Source organism: Trachemys scripta, chromosome 2, assembly GCF_013100865.1.
Source record: "Trachemys scripta elegans isolate TJP31775 chromosome 2, CAS_Tse_1.0, whole genome shotgun sequence".
NCBI lineage: Eukaryota > Metazoa > Chordata > Testudines > Emydidae > Trachemys > Trachemys scripta.
Window position 1 is genome coordinate 46,240,156 of NC_048299.1, and position 20,723 is coordinate 46,260,878.

At 39.7% G+C, this 20,723-nt stretch overlaps 1 protein-coding gene across 9 annotated transcripts in view; it reads left to right on the forward strand.

The window, feature by feature from the left end:
• PPP1R9A (protein phosphatase 1 regulatory subunit 9A) overlaps positions 1-20,723 on the forward strand; it is a 222,721-nt gene that overhangs the window by 137,377 nt on the left and 64,621 nt on the right. For all 9 annotated transcript variants that reach the window (XM_034760478.1, XM_034760477.1, XM_034760479.1 and 6 more), the window contains exons 3-5: positions 1,067-1,199; positions 1,713-1,833; positions 8,367-8,471. In XM_034760478.1, coding sequence (XP_034616369.1) covers positions 1,067-1,199; positions 1,713-1,833; positions 8,367-8,471 — 359 coding nt within the window. The remainder of the gene's footprint in view (positions 1-1,066; positions 1,200-1,712; positions 1,834-8,366; positions 8,472-20,723) is intronic.

The window sequence follows — 20,723 nt, forward strand, 5'->3', positions numbered from 1 at the left end:
TATTCTTTTGCTACCTAATTCTGCCTTCTCTTGTTGAACACTTGTAAAGACAGAAAAGGGGACAGAGTGAAATTGTGTGTGGGGTGTGGTTGTGGTGGGGGCATGGTGTGTTTTGTTTAAAGTAACAAATGCAACAATAGATGTAGGACAGAAGAATTTAGATACAATATTTATCTCCAACACTGTATATTTCTTCACTACTGCCACAGTGGGGTAACTAAGTGAACAGAGGGATTATCTAAATAAAACATAGGATCAAAAATTTGAACAACTATCTCCATCTTTCTGACTCCATAACTCTACAGAAGGCCTCAGTAATCCCTAATTAACTTAAAAGCCATCAATATTTATACTGACTGACAGGTAAACAAATTCAACAAACATACTGCACTTACCGTAGCATTTGAAAAGTTTGTGTGGTTATACACATACACATAGATATTAAACCTGTCATATAATAGACTTGAAATGTTAAATCTGTCTTAATTCCGTAATGCCATACTGTAATCTTAAAATTTAAAAGTACAGCATAATCTTTAACTTTATATGTAAATGTTTTTTCATATTAGCAGTAGTCAGCTTCAGCTTTGGTTTTGTGTGCGCAAATTGGACCCTCAGGAAGAAACATCAGACTTGAGATTAGATTCAAGTTACAGTTAATCATAGTAGTTCCTATGTATTCTACTTTTATAAGTATTTGGAGATCTTTACTATCTAGATGGAGCAATGTTTGATTGGAACCATATGTTTGTATGTTTAATTATTGAAAGGAGTAGAATGACTCAGTCCTTCTAAAACATGTACTGCATTTATAACCACATATGGTAAAAATGAGTTAGTTATATTCAGAATTGGTTTTCAGTCCTTAGCAGACTGTTTGATGAATAAAAAAGCGCTAATTTAAAAACCTGAACTTTGAGGGGAGGAGGGGAGCATTACCTTAAAAACTCATTTCAACCAATGTAATAGAAAAAGTCATAAAAATGGATACATATAGCAGCTATTTTCTTAAGTTAACCGTCTTTTCTGGAATGGATAGTTGATCAATACTGGCGTATTTTCAAAGGTTTTCAACACATACTCCAATGAAGACTATGACCGGAGAAATGATGAAGTTGACCCAGTGGCTGCATCAGCTGAATATGAACTTGAAAAGCGTGTGGAAAAACTGGAGCTTTTACCAGTGGAACTAGAAAAAGGTATGCATTCTGTGCACTGTTTGCAATTTCTCTAAACTGATGTGCAGATCTTTAAAGGGATTGCTGCACTTGCTTAGAGGGCATAACTTTAATTCTCGAGGAATCATTGCAAATCTCTTGGCTCTTCAGACTGAAAAATATTCAATAATATTATTTAAGGAACCAGCTCAAGGACAATAGTTCTGTATTTCTGTAAGAATGTTGTTTCCTGTAGTTCACCTTACACGTTAATTGACATGATTTTTCATATTAACTTTTCATTCTCCTCTGAAACGTTAGTCATCTTGCCTAACTGTAGTAACCTTTTCCAAATGGCAAATGCAATATTATCTATTTTTGGTGTGTTATTAAAACTGCAGAAAATTAAGGGTCTCACCAAGGAAATAACTAAAAGTGGGTTTAATCACATGAAAAAATCAAAAGAAAACAAAATCAAGATGCAAATGTATTTCTTTAAATGCCAAATTATTTAAAATCAAACTATATTGCTGCTTTTATTTGTCTTCTCCACAGATGAAGATGGACTTGGCATCAGTATTATTGGAATGGGAGTTGGAGCAGATGCAGGCCTTGAAAAACTGGGAATATTTGTCAAAACAGTAACAGAAGGTGGAGCAGCCGAAAGAGATGGCAGGTAAACTAGATTCAGTGTTTGGAATCTTCCTCAACAATGGTTCTTTATGGATATTGATTTTTGTAGAAAATAATTTCTGGTTGTTTGCATATGGCAAAAAGTTGTGTGTAATTTTATAACTAGAAATTTGAGTTAGTGTTATGGCCCAAATGTTCTAATCTGGGTACCTAAAGGTAGGCTTCTAAATAAAAGTAGCGACCTGAAATTTCAGAAGATAATTATTTTGATTATCTCACTTACGATGCTTTAAAGAGGCTAGATTTGCAGATGATGGTTGCTCACAACTTCCTGAAAACCAAGCCTCTTTAACATATGGTTGGTTTTCCAAAATCAAGTTGGTTGTCCAAAATCAGAAGTGCTGAAACATTTATAATGTCTTTGAAGGGTGGTGAGTGCCTGCAGCTCCCATTGGCTTCAAAGAGAATTTTGGATGGTCAGTATCTATAAAAAAAAGTTCCTCAGCAACATTTTTCTAGTTTTTCCTGTGCCATTTTGTGCCCTTAAGTTCCTCATTTCTCACTTAACATGTACTTTTTGAAAATCTCTAGTGCAGAGTGATCTTCAGTATTATAAATTCTTCTTTGAGTGATTGCACACGTGCATTCTAGCTCTTGGTAACTTTACTCTTTGCAAGGTGGTGTCAGGAAATAAATCAATGGGGATGTGGCATGTCTGGCCGATAAATGGTTGATGCAAACAAAAGTGCTTTTACTGAAGCTTTTACTTTATTTAGTCTCCAGCACTTACACATGTCTGCAACAGGTTAGGAGAGCACCCCAAATAAACCCCAGATTAATATTTAGGCAAGATCGTCAGGAGGTCTCGAGTGGATATCTGTAGACTTCTGGTGGCCACCCTTCCGTCTGCAGGGGAACTTGAGAGGGATCCCTCTGAAGTGTTCCAAGTATTCAAATGTCCACCGAGCTCAGACCTCTTCCCCCTTTTATACCCAATTACATAGCTTGTTCATAAACAAAAACAAAAAATCCTGCTGAGCAGAAGTTGTGTGGAGTTTTCCAGCCAGTGAATTTTCCATCGGTTAACCAGATGTATTTCACATAGCAACAGTTAAAATGTTGCCAGACTTCCGATCGTGCAAAACCTCATGCTTCAGCAATTTTGAGAAGCTCAAGTCTGGAGGGCCCATGGCCATGCTTACTCCTCGTGGGCATTCACTTCCCCTGCCCCTCCTGCCCTGTTAGTTGTGCTAAGGTTTCAGTAGTTGCCTTTTTAGCTGCCTTCAGCAATAAGCATAATAATTGGCATTCCAGCTGCTGGCAGTGGTCTAGGCATGTTACTAGGCCAGGGATTGGCAACCTTTCAGAAGTGGTGTGCTGCGTCTTCATTTATTCACTCTATTTTAAAGTTTCACGTGCCAGTCATACATTTTTAACTTTTTTAGAAGGTCTCTTTCTATATAAGTCTATAATATATAACTAAACTATTGTGGTATGTAAAGTAAATAAGGTTTTTAAAATGTTTAAGAAGCTTCATTTAAAATTAAATTAAAATGCAGAGCCCCCCGGACCAGTGGCCAGGACCCGGGCAGCATGAGTGCCACTGAAAATCAGCTTGCGTGCCCCCTTCGGCACGCGTGCCATAGGTTGCCCACCCCTGTACTAGGCTATGGGCTATCAAAAATCTCCCCCCTAAAAATTCACCCAGCTCATGAACAGTTCCTGTGTTTTTCAGTAGATCAGGATCACTTTCAGTATCAAGTGTTCCCATTCGGCCTTCTTGCCTCCCCAAGAGTGTTCCTTGAGGTACTGGCAGAGGTCGCAGCTTACCTTCGACGTCTGGGCATAATCATTTTTCTATACCTCAATGACTGGCTACTCCAGGGCCAATCTTATAATGAGATTTTTGCCACTGTAAAGATGATGAGATCTCAGTTCCTCAAGCTAGGATTGCTGCTCAACTTTGAGAAATTCACTTTGAGCCTGGTACAAAGAGTGGAGTTCATAGGAGCATTCTTAAACACTATATCAGCTAGGGCTTATCTTCCCTCCAACAGATTCTCCTTGTTAGCAGATCTCATCTCAAAGATTCAAATCAGCCTACAGACATCAATAAGACGTTGTCTTCAATTGCTTGGATGTATGGCCTGCACCTTTGTGACACCACATATGAGGCTCCTCCTTCGATGTTTGGGGGCTGGTTCAGGACTATTTATACTCCAGACAAACATAGCCTGCACAAGTTGGTGTTGGTTCCTCATCAGGGAGATCATACTAGATTTTTGCTTTGGCCCCTTTAATATTTGTCCTCAATTGACTAATGCTCAGGCAGCTGAGAAAGAACTCTCTCATGTTCTTTCCAAAACACTTCATTCATTTGAGACAGGTGTACACAGCTCTCTGAATATGGAGCAGCCTATCCCTGAATATGGAACATCTGTTGTGCATCAGCTCTGGTGGTTCCTTCAACCTCATCCTTATATGGTAATCAGTAAGCATAATAATCAAAAGACCATCTTTTAGCAATAAATATGAATATATTTTGAGGGATGTCTCAAATATCCTAGAATAATTAAATAAAAATTGGGGTGGGATTTCTAATATTGTAATTTTTAGATAAGAAAAGTACTTCAGTAGCTTCAGAACATTTTTCATGTCTTTCTGCAAAAGTCAGCAGATTACTCCGGGTATTACTTGCCCTCGGAGAAGATGAGAAACCTGTAGTGTGGGAATTCCGAGTGACTGAGCACCACTGTCTTAATTCATGCTGCTCTAGACATAGCAGATGTTGGGTAGTTGCCATGTAAAGGGCATTCTGTGGTAAATGTCATTGGCCAATTTAACCAGAGAGCTTGCTGTAAGCTCCAGTCCAAATTAAGAATAGGTTGATAGATAGATAGAGGCAATAAAAAGTGAAGGAATCAGTGGACAAACTGAATATGAAATACCAATACTCTTTACACATGTGATAGGGTAACTGACTATTTTGTATAAATAATCTCCCAGTTCAAGTACAGGACAGGTGTAGTGGGTGATGCGTCATTTGAAAATATTTTTCTGATAATAAATTTACCTGAGAACAGCTGCTGAGGAATGTGTAACAGTTCACAACTTGAAACATATACTAAATTATATCTCTGCAAAATTTGAATTCACATTTTTAGGACCTAATTCTGCAACCTTTCTGATATTGAGTAGCAATTATGCAAGTTGTTCCAGCAACTTAAATTAGTTCATATGGGTGAATAACTGCTGTTCCCTGTAAGTGAGGCTTGAAGAACTGCCCCTTAGAAAATAATAGAGAAACCACCAATTTCTTTCATAATAATAAAATGCTGTTAAACTTTTTCTTTTTAAGTCTTTGTCACTCGTAAACCCGTCTCCCATTTGATACTTAATTTGTGTACACACAGACACGTGAGAAATAGCATGTTATTATTCAGATTGGTGCCAAGCCATTCAACACATCTCTAAAAATGAGTCAGGAACAGGATGGCGGAAGAAGGAAATGGGGGGGAAAGGTTAAAATAACTGTCTGGAAATTAATTGCAACTGATGTAATAATATACATCTCTCTGTCATATAAACTGGTGTAAAAATATATATATATAAATAAAATAAATGAATAGCCACCCTTCATCTTCATATCTATCATAAAAATTCCTTTAATATTTAGAAAAAAGGATGCTGTGGATTCTGCTGTTTAAAAAAAGATTTTAGGACTGAATTTTTCCTTCTGCTCCTTTGTCATTTAATGCTGATTTTGTAAAGACAGTGACCTATGTGCACCATCCAATACAAACCTGACAAAGTCATCTTGACAGTTATATCTTCAAAATCCCAGATGGATAAAGAGAGAGGAAAGAATTCAATTTACTGAAAAGGAACTCTGATTATTTTATTCTGTAATTTTAACATACATTTAACATGTTACCTCTGCATTTTTTATTAGCACTTTTATTCCATTTTTACATATTAAGGTCTGAGTTTCAAAAGGTCAGATACAAAATGGATGCTAATACACGTAAGTATGTTTGCCTAATTTCTGTATAGTTCCATATGCAAATTGTGAATTTCCACGTGCAAATGACCAGCTATTTGACACACTGGCCATTTGTGCACAAATAACAGATTTGCATGTGGAATCATGTTAATTGCAAAAGCAGTTTTAGCAAGGAAAAATGCACATTAATTTCTTTATGCACTGGCCTTTTGACAAATCAGTTCTTAATTACATAGAAAATCTTATTAGTATTGCTTATTTTGGTAGTGTCTCCAGGGTCAAGGATTCTTTCCAAACATAGAATAAGACACGATTGGAAAATAAATGTGATTACTCTTACATGTTATATAGGAATACTTACTTGGCATCATATAGGAAATGTCCTTTTGGATGGCACATATTATGTATTTGGAGGATTAAGAAGACTGAAATAAGAGATGGAAATAGATTAGTAAGCAGCAAAGAAAAGAAATACAGAGAGAAGTAATAACCAAAGTGGGCTAATGGACAAAAAGACTCAAAATCTGTCAGTCTTTTTATATTATTGACGTACACTTCTACCTCGATATAACGCTGTCCTCGAGAGCCAAAAAATCTTACCGCATTATAGGTGAAACCGTATTATATTGAACTTGCTTTGATCCGCCGGAGTGCGCAGCCCCGCCCCCCCGGAGCACTGCTTTATCGCGTTATATCAGAATTTGTGTTATATCGGGTCACGTTACATCGGGGTAGTGGTGTATGTTCAATGTAACGGCAACAGTTACATGTATAAAAATGACATACAGTTCTGAAAGGTGGGCGGGGGGGAGTGGAGTTCAAAGATGCAGTTTGTAGGCTTCCACAAAAGCAATATTTTCAAAATTTGCTATGTCCAGCTGGGAAATAATCCACTGATCCACAGTGACAGTATGAACTTTGAAGCTACCAAAGTAGCTCTAAGGAGCCATTTTTGCTCAGCAGTATAGTCCAAAAAGTTGGGAGATGTTATTCAAAATGCATGTAGAAATGTGAGGTGTTATGCCAAAGCTGAGAGTGAAATTATTTTTAGTACTCCTTCGCAAAATGTAGTTTCTAATTTGCATTCCCGGAGCATGTGGTACTGAGGTCCTATGGAAAACTTCCATTATTAGGTATTTATGCTCAGGAAAAAGTGCCATTTTAAAATATCTTGACTTAAAATAAGAAATTTTCATCTGCTCTGTTTCTGTTGGTTCTTTTTAAATCTGTGTTATCTGATATAGTAGTTCACATACAGATGCTTGAAAATGTGTTTCTTTTACTATTTTTATATCCTTTTTCATTTGGAAAACTTAGAATTTGTATGTTTCTAGCAGAGCTGAATTTGATATGGCTCTCTTCCCTCCACGTACCTTTAATAAATGATGATGCTATCTCTGCCCTAGGGATGCATGTTGTGTGTATTGCAGAACAAAAAGAGTAGCAATTCATTTTTTTTTAACTTTGTCACATGGAGCAGTAGATTGTGTTATAAATAGATGTTTAAAATCTAGGAGATTCTTCCCCTGGTAAAACAATATAAGGCTTTATCCTTCATTCCTTGTACACCCAAGACTTCCTTTCAAGTAATTGAGAATTCCTAGTATGCAGGGGATGCAAGATCAGACCTCTTAAAGGTAATTTGAAAGACTAATATACCCTATCTGAAGTTTAAGCATAATCTACTGAGCAGTGGCCCTTTAGATACATTATAGATTATTAAAATGTTCTTTTGCTCTAAAGAATACTCAGTTTTGAAGTAGCATGAAATACTAAAACTGCAGTTTACATTGTTCTTCAAGATTGCTTAGAAAAGGACAATGTGTAAGTTATTCAAGTATCTCAAAGTATGTCTACACTACAGCCGCTATAGCAACATAGCTCTGATGCTTCAGCTGTGTCACTGTAGTACCGTAGCTGACACTTCCTACATCAATGGAAGGGTTTTTTCCCTCAGTGTAGTTAATCTACCTCTCCTAGAGTTGGCAACCAGGTCTACGGACAAATTCTTCCATCAGCTTAGCTGTGTCTACACTTTGGCCTAGGTTGACCTAACTACGGCATACAGTCCTGAGAGATGTAGCTAGGTCACTTTAACTTTTAAGTATAGATCAGGTCTGAGTTTAGTTTTGTAATGTTCCAGATTCAGCAATTTGTTTTACCTGTGATTACATACAGTACTACTGATATGGAGGATGGAGGAATGTAATTACTCATAATACTAAGGTTGTCTAAAGTTGTAATTATGTGGTAACTGTACACAGGCAGTGACATAATTTTGTATTTTTTTCCTTGCTGTTGCTTCCAGTACTCAGCAATAGTAAATAGCAAAGCATGCTTTGCCCCACTTCAGGAATGCATTTAAGCACGTGCTCACATACCAATGAAGTCAGCCCTTTCCTGAATTGAGGCCTGTATCACATACAAATATGCTGCATAATGTTGTAGGGATGGTATATGCCTCCATTTTTTGTATTTTGGTGAAACTTCAAACACTTTTTAAAAAGCTACAATTATTGCTTCCTTTTATGTTTTGATGAGTAATTTAGGGATTTTATTTGTTTTTCTGAAAGGATCCAAGTAAATGACCAAATTGTAGAAGTGGATGGAATCAGTCTGGTTGGCGTTACACAAAATTTTGCTGCAACAGTTCTCAGAAACACCAAAGGAAATGTCAGGTGAGTAAATATGTTTGAAGAAGAACACACTGTTGGTACTAAACATTTCAAATTATCTAGTTGCTTCCATTAGGAGTCTCAATTTCTTGAGGTAGGAGCAATACAAGAAAGTGGAAAGGGAGAGGGCTCTATGTCCTTTTAACCTGTGATATCTCTGCTGGGACTCCCAGGAATGGTATAAATGATATTATTTTTTTGTGATGTGACTACGTGATAATTAAGATTTGGACTGAAACCACAGGTTGGGTCAGATCCTCAGTTGCTGTAATTTGGTAAAACTTGATTTCTTTCAAAGGATTTAAACCAGGCTCTGACCCGTTGTTCACATAGGCCACCAAATAGGTGTCAGTTAGATGGAAACCTCAAGGAGAATCATTACCATTACTATCCCAATACTGATTCACTGAGCCACCCTTTCCCTAGTACTTGCTCTGGGTTTATCCCCATATCAGATAGTTTGTCTACCTCCTTGCTATCAAATGTGTTATTCATTTGATTAGCTCCTGTTAGTTTAAAAGGGATTGTTGCAAGTGTCAGTAAAATAGTGAACAGGCTAGAAAATATTGTAAAAGTCACTGAGTAAAATTCTTAATACAAGATGTAAATTTATAATGCAAAAATGTAAAATACTTGTAAGAACCATAATACAATAATGTGATTATTCCCCTCAATTCGGCACAGGTGAGGCCACATCTGGAGTATTACACCAGTTTTAGGCCCCCCACTACAGCAAGGATGTGGACAAATTGGAGAGAGTTCAGCGGAGGGCAACGAAAATGATTAGGGGGCTGGGGCACATGACTTATGAGGAGAGGCTGAGGGAACTGAGCTTATTTAGGCTGCAGAAGAGTGAGGGGGGATTTGATAGAAGCTTTCGACTACCTGAAGCGGGGTTTCAAAGAGGATGGAGCTAGGCTGTTTTCAGAGGTGGCAGATGACAGAACAAGAAGCAATGGTCTCAAGTTGCAGTGGGAGAGCTCTAGGTTGGATATTAGGAAAACCTATTTCACTAGGAGGGTGGTGAAGCACTGGAATGGGTTACCTAGGGAGGTGTTGTAATGTCCATCCTTAGAGGTTTTTAAGGCCTGGCTTGACAAAGCCCTGGCTAGGATGATTTAGTTGGTGTTGGTCCTGCTTTGAGCAGGTGCTTGGACTAGATGACCTCCTGAGGTCTCTTACAAACCCTAATCTTCTATGATTCTATGATCATTGGCTCCTTACAGGTCTCATTTATCAGGGAGAGGTTTGAGTTTTTACATTGTGCTATTTTTTTAGCTTAAAATACTGAGTTTTCGCAGAAAGACTGGCTGAACACAACAGTGTCACAAATGAATAAAGAGGATTTTTAAAAATAATATACATATTTCAATGAAAATATTTTATAAGAATATACATGCACACTTACACAAAGCTTATGCCATTAGCACCCCTTCCTACTAATCAGGTATCTGATGAGAAGAAGGGATGGGGTAGAATTTGGTAGAACTGCCTTTCTGATTTTGCTTCATTTAAGAAAACTGTATGATAAGGACCCTCCAGTTTCCTCAATTCTAATTGTGTCCAAGGATCCATGGTCTATCTCACAGGGAAGCCCAGAAATGTATGAAATGTAATTAGCCAGGCTGCTTGGGATCAGGAGAGTGAGAAGATTTGCCAAGCTCCATCATGAAGTCTGTGACATAGACATCACACACAATGTAACTTGCCAGGGCCTAACCTGTACTTGTTTTATGTTCTGCTTACTTCAGTGCACTGTGTTTGCTTTTAATTTCTGAAAGCTAGACACATTCCTGAAACCCTCCCCTAACATCGCTCTTAGTGTAATGCCTTTTGAAGGTGAATCTCAGGATGCCAAAGGTTACTACCAACTTGAAAGTGTAGCTCTACCATAAACATAAACATTTGTTTATAGAGTACATTGGATCAATTATTGGTCTCTTAAAAACATTATTCATAAAAGAGGATTGCATATTTTGCTGTCATTTTTATTCCCTCTTATGCATGCAGAAGCCATGTCCGCTGGCTGTGATGCAAAGGAAAAAAAAATCCGTTTCATGGCAGAACTTGTCTCCTGTTTCAGTTGCTGTGACACAGTAGTAGGGTTACAGAACAATCTCTCATCCCACCTCTCTTTTGTGCACACACTTTCACTCCATCCTACACACCCTCCCTGGCCTTAGGAGAGCTTACGAGGATCATCTGGGACAGGACTCCTCTCCTTTCCACAGCTATTTGTGCCTGGATGCTGTAAGTATAGGGAAGATTCATGCTGGCATTTGAGCATCATCACTGCCTTAGCAGCTGCCATTAATGATTCACATCACTTAGGGGGGAGGGGAAAGGTTGGGTGCTGAGACTCCCATGCAGGTAAAAAGAGTCGATACTGTTTCTGATTCCTACCTTCAGCCTCTCATGTTGCCAGGGATCACTAGTGCCCCATGAACAGTGCAAGTGATCTACAACCCCCTCCTTTTCAGGAGGAAATGAGATGGGAAGCTACACAAAACTGCAAACTGAGACACGTCGGTGAGAAAATGTGGAGGTAGAACTCCCATGCTATCTATTAAAGATGTCTCTGTAGGAAATCCACATACCAACCTCTGATGGGAGAGATCACACACATACTGTTTAATGGAATTAAAGTTCTGCTTTAATTACTATGTATGTTACAGTGTTGACTTAATTAATTTTACATAATTGCTTTAATGAGCACTTTTTGGCCTCTACACCATCCAAGTGACCGCATGTGAACTAACCAACCTAACTTTTAATAAGCACAGCTTTTTTTTCACATCATGAATACAGCCCATACTGTGTGTACACATGTTTTCTCTGGAATGCCACACGAACACAGTTCTGTGTGTCTTCAACATTCCTTCCTCTTACAGCCCAAAGCATTACACACTGCCATTTTTCAAGTTGTCTAGCAAAATGCATTTTAGCCTTTGCATTGAGGCTTATACTTGATCGATCATGTGGAAGGACATTTATGAGAGGAGTGTAATTGAAACTACTTTCATAATTCTCACCAATAATTTGGTCACTGCGTCTTCAAAAAGCTAGTATAATGCTGATATATAGTGATTTCCCCCCTTTGAGCTTTATACACATTTTTGAATAGTCATGACAATGGAGGTTAGTGACCTAGAATAGTTTCTTCAATATTGCTTCCAGAAAAATGTAACCAACCTTCTGTAACTAACATAGTAAAGAGATGGTGAAAACAAAGCCATGGCATCTATTTTTTAAACTGTTCCAGTTCGATAACCCCTCACACCCAGCAAATAAATCACATAAAAACTTGAAGGAGCTGGTGGGTTTCTATTATTTTAAATGTTATGCTATTCAGAAGAATTGCCATACCAGAATAGAAAACCATTAGTTCAACCAGTTTGGCATTCTATGTCTGGCAGCAGCCTATCTGCTTTACAGGAAGACATTCACCAACTGTAGTCTGTACAATTTGTATAGTGGTCGTACTGAGAGTCATTGAACCAAACTGTAAACCCTGTATATATTGTAAACCACTTCAAGACAGGAGGTGTGGCAGCACCCCCAGCACTCCTAGTTCCAGCACTATGCTCTGCTGTCCCTCTGCAGGAAAGGGAGCAGGGGGAGTTATTTCCTAATCCCAGCTGACAAATAGTTTCTAACCGAAAGAATGAGAATTGGTAGTCCTTGTAAGAACATAAGAACAGCCATACTGGGTCAGAACAAAGGTCCATCTAGCCAAGAGTCCTGTCTTCTGACAATGGCCAATGCCAAGTGCTTCAGAGGGAATGAATAGAACCAGTAATCATCAACATCCTCTAGCAAAGAGTTCCACAGGTTGACTGTGCATTGTGTGAAGAAATACTTTATTTTGTTTTAAACCTGCTGCCTATTAATTTCATTTGGTGACCCCTTGTTCTTGTGTTATGACAAGGAGTAAATAGCACGTCCTTATTTACTTTCTCCACACCAGTCATAATTTTATAGACCTATGTCATATCCCCCCTTAGTCGTCTCTTTTCCAAGCTGAAAAGTCCCAGTTTTATTAATCTCTCCTCATATGGCAGACGCTCCATACCCCTAATAATTTTTGTTGCCCTTTTCCGAACTTTTTCCAATTCAAATATATCTTTTTAGAGATGGAGCGATCACATCTGCACACAGTATTCAAGATGTGGGTGTACCATGGATTTATAGAGGCAATATGCTATTTTCTGACTTATTATCTATCCATCCCTTTCCTAATGATTCCCAATATTCCGTGTTAGCTTTTTTGACTGCTGCTGCACCTTGAGTAGATATATTCAGAGAACTATCCACAATGACTCCCAAAAACTCTTTCTTGAGTGGTAATAGCTAATATAGACTGCATCATTTTATATGTATGGTTGGGATTATGTTTTCAAATGTGCATTACTTTGCATTTATCAACGTTGAATTTCATTTGCCATTTTGTTTCCCAGTCACCCAGTTTTGTGTGATCCCTTTGTAACTCTTTGCAGTCTGCTTTGGGCTTAACTATCTTGAGTAGTTTTGTATCATCTGCAAACTTTGCTACCTCATTATTTATGCATTTTTCCAGATCATTTATGAATATGTTGAATAGTACTGGTCCCAGTACAGACCCCTGGGGACACCACTATTTATCTTTCTCCATTCTGAAAACTGACCATTTATTCCTACCTTTTGTTTCCTATCTTTTAACCAGTTATTGATCAATGAGAGGACCTTCCCTCTTATCCCATGACTGCTTACTTTGCTTAAGAGTCTTTGGTGAGATACCTTGTCAAAGGCTTTCTGAAAATCTAACTACACTATATCCACTGGATTCCCCTTTTCCACATGCTTGTTGACCCCTCAAAGAATGCTAGTAGATTGGTGAGGCATGATTTCCCTTTACAAAAGCTATGTTGACTCTTCCCCAACAAATCATGCTCATCTATGTGTCTGACAATTCTGTTCTTTACTATAGTTTCAACCAGTTTGCCTGGTACTGAAGTTAGGCTTACCGGCTTGTAATTGCCAGGATCACCTCTGGAGCCTTTTTTAAAAATTGGCATCACATTAGCTATCCTCCATTCGTTCAACTTTAATATGGCAAGTCTAACTACAAATGTTATTTCAGCTCATATAAATGTCAAGTCCTCTTTAATCTTGTGGAACTACTTAGCTCGCTAATATCCTGCATTAGTGAATTCTGATTTTACAGTGGAGGTATTTTTTTTTAAATGCGTATTGTCTTTCAGTTTTACTGAGTGTCACCCTTCTCTCGTCTTTCTGGGGATGGGATAAAGGGCAGTATCAGACCAATACCATTCGGTATAGTGGAGGGTCAGTTCTGCTATAGTTAAGGTTGGGATGTCCTTCCTGTTTAAAAGCCTGACTCCTCTAAGTACTTTAAAATTTGCACAATTACTGAGCTTAATTTGGAATTTGGTATGCCTCATGGGGGCACAGGCTTTGGGTAGTGATCCAGATTTGGGGCCATTTGATTGAAGGCTTCCTGAGTTACAACCCTGTGGGGAAAAACCGTGCTTTTCTGAAGGTGGATGAATTACCAACAACTTTTGTGCACACTTAGGACTCAAACCAGGGCTGAGATCCTTGCATCAGGATCTCAGACATTCAAGGGTTACCACCAACTAGCCCTTTCGGGGAAATCACATTACAGCATTATTTGAAGAAGTTAGGCACGTGCCTATCCAGAGAACCAATCAGTTCTAAGGCTCATGCACCCTACTGATTACACTGCATGTGCACGGAGAGAGAGAGAGGCTAAGGGAGTTGAAAGCCAGCTGTAGCTCAGAGGACTTAATTGCTCCAGGGGAGTGTTATAGGCATCAAACTTGAGCACTACCCAGGCACTGTGAGTTCACATCTAGCCCTGGGCAGATATCCTCTGTCAAAGGATTTCTTTATTATCGGGGAATGTAGTCTGACTAAAGCAGAAAGGAAGGTGCTCATACTGTATTTAGACGGTGCTTAAACTATGTTTGAAATGACAGTAAATTACACATGCAAATGCTTGCTGGAAGGGGAGGGTGATTGGGGTGGAAGAGTAGGTGGAAGTGGGGGAAAAGGTTTGGAGCTGCAGTGAGGGGAGGGATGATCATGGGGAGGAGATAAAAGGGGTGTGTGTAAGTAGGAGAGGCTTGTGGGGGTCAGATGAGAAGGTGGGGGTTTAAAAGAATGGGAGAGACAACTGGAAGCAGGTTTTGGGAGTGAGTCATAGGGGAACTGAGGGAGAATAGGGGCAGAGGCACCTGTCAGCCCCACATATCTCTTCCATGTGTCTGTCTGGATCAGGGGGGCTGCGTGTCTTAGGGGGGCTGAGCCTCTTTCCCTACCTTTATTTGTGTAAGTTTCTGGGGGACCCCACCTCCTCTAGGGGGCTCTGACCCCTCCATCATGCTATCTGGAGTGGTTCATGAACTTGGGCACCAACCTTAGGGCTGACTGTTACAAATCAGCACACAAACCTCAAACGGGCTGTGTGTTCTATCATTAGATTTCATCAACCTAGTATCAAGTGTGAACTCCTCAAGCACTATAACAGCCTTAACGTGGAGTCACAGACAGTCCTCTTGGGCACTCCAGTCTATCTTGCCACCCAGGCAAGCCTGCCTTTGTGATAGATGGTCCCTTACACCAAAAATCACAACAATATTTAGGTTACTCCCAGTCCCAAAGAACCAGTCACTTACCCCATGTCATTTGTACCTTAGATCTCTCACCAAAGACAAAGCTTGTAGCCAATCCAGTACTAAACTAATTAAAGATTTATTAACTAGGAAAAAGAAATGATCGTTATTTATAAGGTTAAAGCAGGTAAACATACACACAAATGAATTACAATTTTAAGTTTCAAAAAGTATTATAAGCTGCTGTAATATGCAAACTGTATATGTCTTTTAGGGCTAACCCAAGCTAAGCAGCTTGGGGATCCCATGCTTATGCTTAGAAATATTGCCCTCTCTAACTCCAAGCAACATAGTGGTACAGTTCTTTCTGATCAAGGATTTTTATTCCTTTCACATAAAATTCAAACTGTGACGTGATGAGGGTTTGTACACATCACCTCTTCATCGGTGTTGGAAGAGAAATCAACAAAGTCTTTTGTCCACTGATGCTCCACAATGGTTCATTTGGTGTCTGTCGGCCTTCTTTTGTTGGACAGGAGATAACACCTCTGGTGGTAAACTAATATTTCACACTTGATAATGCTTCTCTCATGACTCTGGGGGTTTCCAGTTGCATAGCAAACACTTCTACAGTTACAAAGCAAACACTTAACTATTACCTCATGACATGGAATACAGATATTGTAAGTGAAATTAATGCATGTAGCAACTCACAAGCATTTCATAAAGTCCAAACACTAAACACGTTCTTATAAACTTAACATGTATTTTAACAATGCTAACACACAGGTGAGCCAAGCTCGTTTCCAGCTACTTATTTGTCAGTGTTCAGTGAGGCCTAGGAGCCTTGGCATGAGCTGGCACATCCTCCATCTGTGTCCTCTTCATGTGAGCCAGGGTATGGCGGAGTTGCTCTTCTGGGGCATCTGAACCCCTCGCCCTGCCTCCTGTGTGTGTGGCAGGATCTGGGGGACCGCTACCCATCTACAGGGGGTCTAACACCCCTTTGACTCCCTCATGTGAGCTGGGATTTGGGGGACTTCCCCTTCTAAGGGCATCTTTGCCCCTTTTCTTGCCCTCCCCAAGTGATATGGGGGGCAGGTCTTGTCCCTCTACAGGGGTTTGAAACCCCCGCCTCTCTGGGTGCGGAGCTTAGAGCAGGTATACTGGGAGCATGCAACAAGAATGCATTGCTCAGACTGAGGTGGGACATTGAGAATAGGCATGCTTGATGCATATCACTGGTTCTCTAGCACTGGTGAGGGGGGATGGGAACACTCACAGACATGAATGGAGCAGTTCACCTATCTCACAATGTATTCATCTCCATAAGGTGTTTACATTCAGATGCATATTGGGGTTGTACATATGGCCATGTCTTCCATGGCTGGCTACAACCCTTAGAATTGAGGAATACTTCAGAGAATATTGGTCAGCTGCATACTGTGTATTCAGGGAACACCAGTGTCTGCGTTATGTCAGAATACTGACAGGTATGATGGGTAAGGAAGGACCTTGCCCACCACGGGGTAAACCAGTGTTTAAGCTTAATCAATTGTTTATTGCGGACTATTGCATTTCCCAGGCCTAAACTAACATCTGCTTCTGTAGCATTTTTACACATAGCTGACCCACCACTCAGGTCCCACACTAATGGACACTCTTAAATGAGAATAACTAATCTAAGTTAATTAACATCCAGTTTATCCTACTTTTACTTGACTTTCTCCTAGTCCTATTTAAAAGTCAGTTCAATGTTGTTTCATAATATAATTGTTTTAGGTCTTCGTGAGTGTTTCATTTTCAGATTTTTTCTTATGTGAAAGTACATGAACTAGGATGTGGTAATTTGCTCATTCGCATAGAGAATCTAAAACTTCATGACCTCTGTAGTTTGAGGTTGACTTTTCTAAAAGAGCTTGATCTTATTCATGGAAAACTGTCACTAGATCTAGGTTATGTTGTTGCCGCTAAATAGAAATATCTCTTCCTACAGGGTTCACGCCACATACAGTATTTGATGTAAAATGTGCCATGCTTGTTCGTAAATTGTTTTAAATGTGTTCTGAGGCAATGTTGTCTTCCTAGGTTTGCACAGAGGCAGACTGAAACAGAGGGCTAAATTCTGCTCTCTTCTAACAACGCCACTTCACTGAAATCATCTGGTTTTCTCCATGTTATTTCAATGTACAAACCACTGCAGAACCTCTGTACTTTAAGTTGAAAAAGTTCGGGAAAGTAAGGTATTAAGTATGCTCAAAAGTATCATTGGGCTGAAGGAAATTTGAGAATTGTTGCCAGATTCAGTGGAATCCTTTCTTAACCTCCCAGGAGGGTTTTGTTTTTGTTTTTGAGATTTTTTTTTTTTTTTTTAAACCAGAATAACTCAAAATGAATCTGAAAATACTAATGTTCTGCTTATAAATTAGATGTAGCTTACTGAATAGTTTTAAATAAAATTGACTCTTTATTTCACCCTGTTTACAAACAGAAATCCTGATCCTGAAATGAACTTGTGCTCATGCTTAATTTTACACACTCTGAGTCTTCCCAATGGGAGTTAGGGTAGAATTTTTGGCCTTGTCTCCTATATATATCTTTCATCTCACCCTTTTAAATTCCCCCATATTTTCTATCTCCCCATGTCCAAGGGTACAGTCAAATATTAATTATATTTCTAGCTCCAGACCTGTTTGTTTTAACAACACCTTTTAGGAGAGTGTTTCACATCTAGTCATTGAGTAAGATGGGTCACTGTTAATATCAAAGTCAGTTCATGCCATGCATTTGGCAGCTGCAATGCTGTTTGTTCTGTTATGGCTCTTTGTGAATATCAGAAACAATTTACAACAACAAAACTAGACACATTTGAAAATGGCCCAGATGTTTAGTATATAGCAAAGGTTAAACTTTGATTTATCTTACATCCAGAAACAGGGCTACTGTATAAACCGCTTCTTAAAGATGATGTGGCACATAGATTTTACATTTCTCTTCTATTTAATAACACTTTTGACCCTTAAGACTTAACATGCCAGTTCTAAAATACATGTGCCTAATTCTAGTGAACCAGTGATGGAAAATATATAATTAGTCACTTTTATTTAAGTATGTACAATATGCTTCAATGACTAATTTTCCGGGCAGTGATTCACAACCTTCTGCCTCTTTTTTCATATTTAAACACTTCTGGTTATGAAATTTTCTATCTTCATATTTAGAACTGGACTAGGTTTGAATATCTAATTAAACGTTTTAAAAACTCTCTCTCCATAGAAGCATTTATTGATAATTAAAGCTTTATACATCAAAAACATTATTTCATGTATATTAGAGAGTGTGATCTTTATTCTCTTTTTGGTGTCAAGCATTAGAAGGGTAGCCGTGTTAGTGTGTATCCACAAAAACAACGAGGAGTCTGGTGACACCTTAAAGACTAACAGATTTATTTGGGCATAAGCTACTCCTCTTTGTTTTTCTATTCTCTTTTTGTGACCTTTTACCAGTTATAGAAATGACTTTATTTTATTGCATTTAAGCAGATATTTTAAAACTGGGAATGTAACAAGGCAACTGGTCTAAAATATCCTAATTTAGTTTAGTTTGTGTTCTGAAAACTGTAGTCACTAAAAACTGAACCTGTATTTTGGCAATTGACAATATCATTTCAAGAAAAAAACATTTAACACTGCTAAATATTTATTTTCTAACATATCGTCAGTCTGACTATGGCAGCAGATAACTCACTTAAATTCCTGTTTAAATTGTAGGAATGTAGAGTACTTGCTCTGTTTCTGTTTTGGAAAACAACTGGTAGATGCTTTGATGTCATTGTGTCAGGGTTTTATTTATGTATACACTAAGACCTTTATGTGTCATTGAGCAGACTTAATTTTGGTGTCTGTTTCAAGGCCTGAAAATAATATAACAATAAACCATGAGTGCCTTCGGAAGGAGAGGAAAAATATATTATATTAACCTAAAATATATTATAATTACCTAAAATAACCTACCTTCATAAAAATGTCAGGACATTCAACTCCAGTATTTCAGGTCTAGTTTTGCCAGGTGTCTGGTTTTTGACCGGAATGCTCCGTCGAAAAGGGACCCTGGCAGTTCCGGTCAGCACAGCTGACCGGGCCATTAAAAAAGTCCAGTTGGCAGGGCTGGCAAACTCCAGTGGGAGTTGTAGGGGCAGCACCTGTGTGAGGAGACACCACGCAGACCTGCCTGGATGCCCCGATGTCTAGGAGCCGAGGGATACGTTGCTACTTCTGGGGAGTCGCCTGAGATAAGCTCTGCCCAAGGCTCAACCCCCCTCCCTCATCCCAATCCCCTTCCCCAGCCTGGAGCCCCCTCCCACACCCAAACTCCCTCCCAGAGCCCGCACCCTGCACCTTTTCCTGCACCACCCTGGAGCCCCCTCCCAGACCCTGAACCCCTCATTTCTGGCCCCACCCTGGAACCCGCACCCCCAGCCAGAGCCCTCATCCCCTCCTGTACCCCAAACCCCTGCCCCAGCCCAGAGCCCCCTCCCACACTCCAAACCACTCAGTTCCACCCCCAGCCCAGAGCCCCCTCCTGCACCCCAAATCCCTCATCCCCAGCCCCACCCCAGCACCTGCACCCCAACCTCCTGCCCCAGCCCAGAGCCCCCTCCTTCACGAACCCCTCATTTCTGGCCCCACCCTGGAGCCCTCACCCCCTCCTATACCCCAATCCCCTGCCCCACCCTGGTAAAAATGAGCAAGTGAGTGAGGGTGGGGAAGAGCGAGTGACAGAGGAAGGGGGGGATGGAGTGAACGGGGGGTGGGGCCTCAGAGAAGGGGCAGGTGTTTAGTTTTATGCAATTAGAAAGTTGGCAACCCTATTCAGGACCCTTCCTGGTCTAGAAGCAAGAGCTTTCCAGTTGAAAACATAAATTCTCCCCTTTTCAGTGGTGAAAAATCTCCCATTTTTAGTCTCAAGAAGTCATGAGATCAGATTTTTAAACCTATTGCTGGTGCAAGACTGCATATTGCACATCCTAGGCCTTCGGACAATGTACGTAATGGCTGTGCGAAGCTGTTATGGAGTTTTACGTCCCAAGGGAAGGGGATTATGGGGCAGAGGACAGTGAGGTGCATGATAAATGCTGTATATTACATGGATCCACAATTTATTATATGGGTATTACTATCACATGTATATCTATCACAGGCGTCTTGGTGATATCCATCTAATAAAAGCCTGTTTAAGTTAGTTAGTTTAAACCAGAATTAATTTTTGCTGTATTTTCCCTTTACTTGTTGCTTCAGAGGATAGACTAATGCATGACAAACGTGGATGTTCTCCATCTTTATTTACAACAGCCATGTTAAGGATCCAGTGCTGCTTCCATTGAAGACTGAGTTTGGCCATTTTACAGTATTCATTTGGAGTAGTAGCAGGCCCTAAAACTATAGATCAGAAGTGACAGGACCAGGCTGTGCTTGGTGCCGTACCACTATGTGGAAGGGATAGGCCAGAGAGGCCACATGGGGGTGCTTTATCCCTCTGTCGTGGTTGGGTCACAGTGCCAGATTTAGTGACAGCAGGATCAGTGTGCCAGTTTGAGAGCTGGTTTGATGAGGGTTAAAAT